At 36.6% G+C, this 3,338-nt stretch overlaps 1 protein-coding gene across 1 annotated transcript in view; it reads right to left on the minus strand.

Moving 5' to 3' along the window:
* Window positions 1-2,057, minus strand: part of LOC101498057 (exocyst complex component EXO70C2-like) — a 2,377-nt gene extending 320 nt beyond the window's left edge. The window contains exon 1 of the mRNA XM_012712139.3: window positions 7-2,057. Within this exon, the coding sequence (XP_012567593.1) occupies window positions 7-1,981 (1,975 nt within the window). The 5' untranslated portion in view covers window positions 1,982-2,057. The remainder of the gene's footprint in view (window positions 1-6) is intronic.
* Window positions 2,058-3,338: the final 1,281 nt, after the last annotated feature.

Consider the following 3,338-nt stretch of genomic DNA (forward strand, 5'->3'; position numbering starts at 1 on the left):
CAGGAATGACAAGTGCTGATATTGAAACTCTAAGCTCAGATTGAAGTTGTTCATCACTCACAACCCATGTACTCTGTGTCTTGTGTATCTCTTCAAACAATGCATTGAAGGTCTTGAACCTCTCCTTCAGTGCTGGCTTCGGCACCTTCCCATTATCATTCAAACCTTTAGGACTTAAACAACTCAATATCTTGCCCCATGTTTCTATTTGATAGTTTTTGTGGTAAGTTCTCAGCTCTGTTGATCTTTTACGACACCACGTTTCTCCCATCACTTCATATATTTCAGATGAACCTTTTATTTTTTGAACAATGTATCTTCCATTGTTCATCATGAAGATGCAACTTAGTGCTACTTCTTTGTATAACTTTGCTTTTCCTTCAAGATTCGTGTCAAGCAACTCCATCACACGTGTCAACTGTGCTGCAAATGGTGATGTGTTTTCCTTATCATTCGATGATCTTTGATTTTCGTTTTGATTCTCTCCAGGGTAGCGAGGCCTACTGGTTGAATCTGCTCGTTCAATTTTCGAATGATCTTTGAAAACTTCTTCCAATATGTCTTTATACTCACATGCGAGTCTCAGGTAGTTCATTATGTAACGAGTTAGAGGGTGAACGGCACCACCGGACACCGGTGTTTTACCGTTGTCCGATTTGATCGAGTTTTCGAGTTCGCAAAATATCAAAACTGCAACCTCGCCGAGCCTATTCTTCGCCGACGTCATTTCGGCTTTGACTTCATCGACAATCTCCTCCGGGAAGAGATTCTCGAGATTAGGAACAGTGTCTCTCAAAGTCTCGTACATATCGAGAAGCTTGAAGAGCTTCTCGGCGGCGCGTTTAGTCATCGCGACGCTCTCGGCAAAGTTGAGAAGCTGAAAAGTAACGACGCGCGTGAGATTGGTGTAGAGCGTGTCGGCCACCGATGGATGCTCGGCGAAAATTAACCCAACGAGTTTCCGTTCGCCAGGGAACCACACGTTGGCACATTCTTTGAACGTGTTGATCCATGTTGGAATCTCTCTCTCCAAAGACTCCCATTGCATTTTTTGAACCTCGTCCATGCTTATCCTTTCGTACCCAAGCTTGTGCAAACCGTCTCCGAAAGCGTACTTTCTTGAAACGGCGTACACGTGGCAGCACTCTGATTCGTAACCACCTAACAACATCTCCCGCGCTATTTTGTTTAAATTTGTAACGGCCTCTTCCGTAAAACCCGGGAAATCCATAACCGTCTCTATTGGTTCAGCATCTGATGGCTCTGCTGCTGCCACGTGTTTCCCTTTCGGGTCATGGTTGTTTTCTGATTTGTTTTGGTTTCTAGATTCTTCCATTAACAAACGAAACTCCTCTTCCAAGTACGACATAGCCCGTTGTTGAATCACGCCGATTCGGTTCAACAACATTGAATTTGAATTCTTGTTTTCTTTCTTCTCTTCTTTTTCGTCTTCATTTTCATTATCTTCATTTCCTCTTTCAATTATTATAGTCAAAAATTTCATCAGCTTTGTTACACGATTCACACCTTCCAAAAACGATGAATCTTTCTCCATGGATTCACCCCACTTTGTTTCACTGCCATCATACTCTGCGATTTTCTGTTCTACCAAATCCAAAAACTTGTTAACGAATTCAGGAATTTTCTCTTCATTATTATGATTGTTCTCTTCAAGGAATTGATCAATATCTTCTGAAACCTTCTCCAAGTTAGGAGGAGGAATCTCTATTTCAGTTTCAGGTTCCGCTTCCTGCGGAACCTCAACTGCTACTTCTGCATCCTCCTCCTTCTTCTCCTCCTCCTTCGCTTCTGGCTCTCCCTGAACAAGATCATCATCAACCTTTTCAGTTTCGCCATCCGGTTTAGCATCAACTTTGTCTTCATTTTCTAGCAACGGCGAATGAGGGGTGTTGTCGGCATTGTTGTGATCCTCGTCTTTGCGAGGGAAACTGTTTGAATTTTCATCAAGGTTCTTCTCCATTGTGGATGTTGTGACTACTAAGATTATGGTTTCCCAACTCAGAGAAAACAAAAAGGCACAAAATGCGTTTCAGAATGATAAATGCCGAGACAACATTGGAGAATTATTCGCTTTGTTTTTCTTTTACTATTTTTTATTATTTGTTTTCTTCCTGTCTTCTATTTTTTTTCTATGGTTATTATTATCTATTAATTTTCCTCTAATCTTTTTTAGTAATAGTTTTAGAGGTTGGTATTCAACTTGTCTTTAAATTTTTTTTTTTTTGAAAAGATAGAGAAAAAGAGAGAAACGAACGGACAAAAAGTAAGTAAGCTACCCATAAAAATAAGTTAATTACAAAATTAGCATGGAGAAAAATCTATTAAGAGACTAGTTGACCGTTGACCTTGCTTCCTATTTAGACACACTAAGATTCTATTTTGCCTACAATATTTCCTTAAAACTAGTAAAATATCAATTGTGTAACTTCATCTTTTTATAAAACTAGTAAAGTAACCCGTGAAAAAATATTTAAATTTTTGCTCAACATAAGACATGTTTGCTCATAAGAGAAATATACTTGTAACTAGGCAATATAACTATGTCTTGTAAAAATAACAATGTAATATAGCTAAATTATTTGGTAGTTTGGAATTAATTAAGTTTTATAACCTTCAATCTATATTCAATGAAGTGATTTTTTAAATAAAAAAGCTTGGTACTTTGACAAATGAAAGAGTTTTGACATAGTTGTTTTTTTAATTCAGAAGTCAATGATCTCTTTATATGAATTGACAAATTTGTAAACGTGTGTTTTAAGAAACACAATTTTATAAAGAGTTTTGTACCAGACACCCCCCTAATTTGACCTGCCACCCCCCCAGTATTTTTTAAAGACTAAAATACCCCTTTGTAAAACAGTATAATATTATTTTAAAAATTACCATTCAGATTTCACACCCCACCACCTTCGAAAATTTACAAAAAAAAATGTTGGATTCGAAAGTTTAAAATTTTCGAAATAAATTTTAGTAAGTTACTCGAAAATTTTGCTATTTTAAAACCTTCGAAATGCAGTTTATTTAAAAAAAGACAAATTTTCGAAACTTTGGATAAATGCCAAATTTTCGAAATAGACAGTATTCGAAACTTTGCTTGCATTTGAAACTTTCGAAATAGAGTTATGCTTCGAACATTTGGCTTTTGATGAAACCTTCGAAATGTAGTTTCGAAACATACAAATCTTCGAAATGCATTTTGTACTTCGAAAGTTTGCATTTTCACCAAAGTTTCGAAATGCATTTTGTTCTTCGAAAGTTTTCATTTTCACAAAAGTTTCGAAATGTATGTAAGTTTCGAACTTTTCATTAAGTTAAAG

This window comes from Cicer arietinum, chromosome 8, assembly GCF_000331145.2.
Source record: "Cicer arietinum cultivar CDC Frontier isolate Library 1 chromosome 8, Cicar.CDCFrontier_v2.0, whole genome shotgun sequence".
NCBI classification, from domain to species: domain Eukaryota; kingdom Viridiplantae; phylum Streptophyta; class Magnoliopsida; order Fabales; family Fabaceae; genus Cicer; species Cicer arietinum.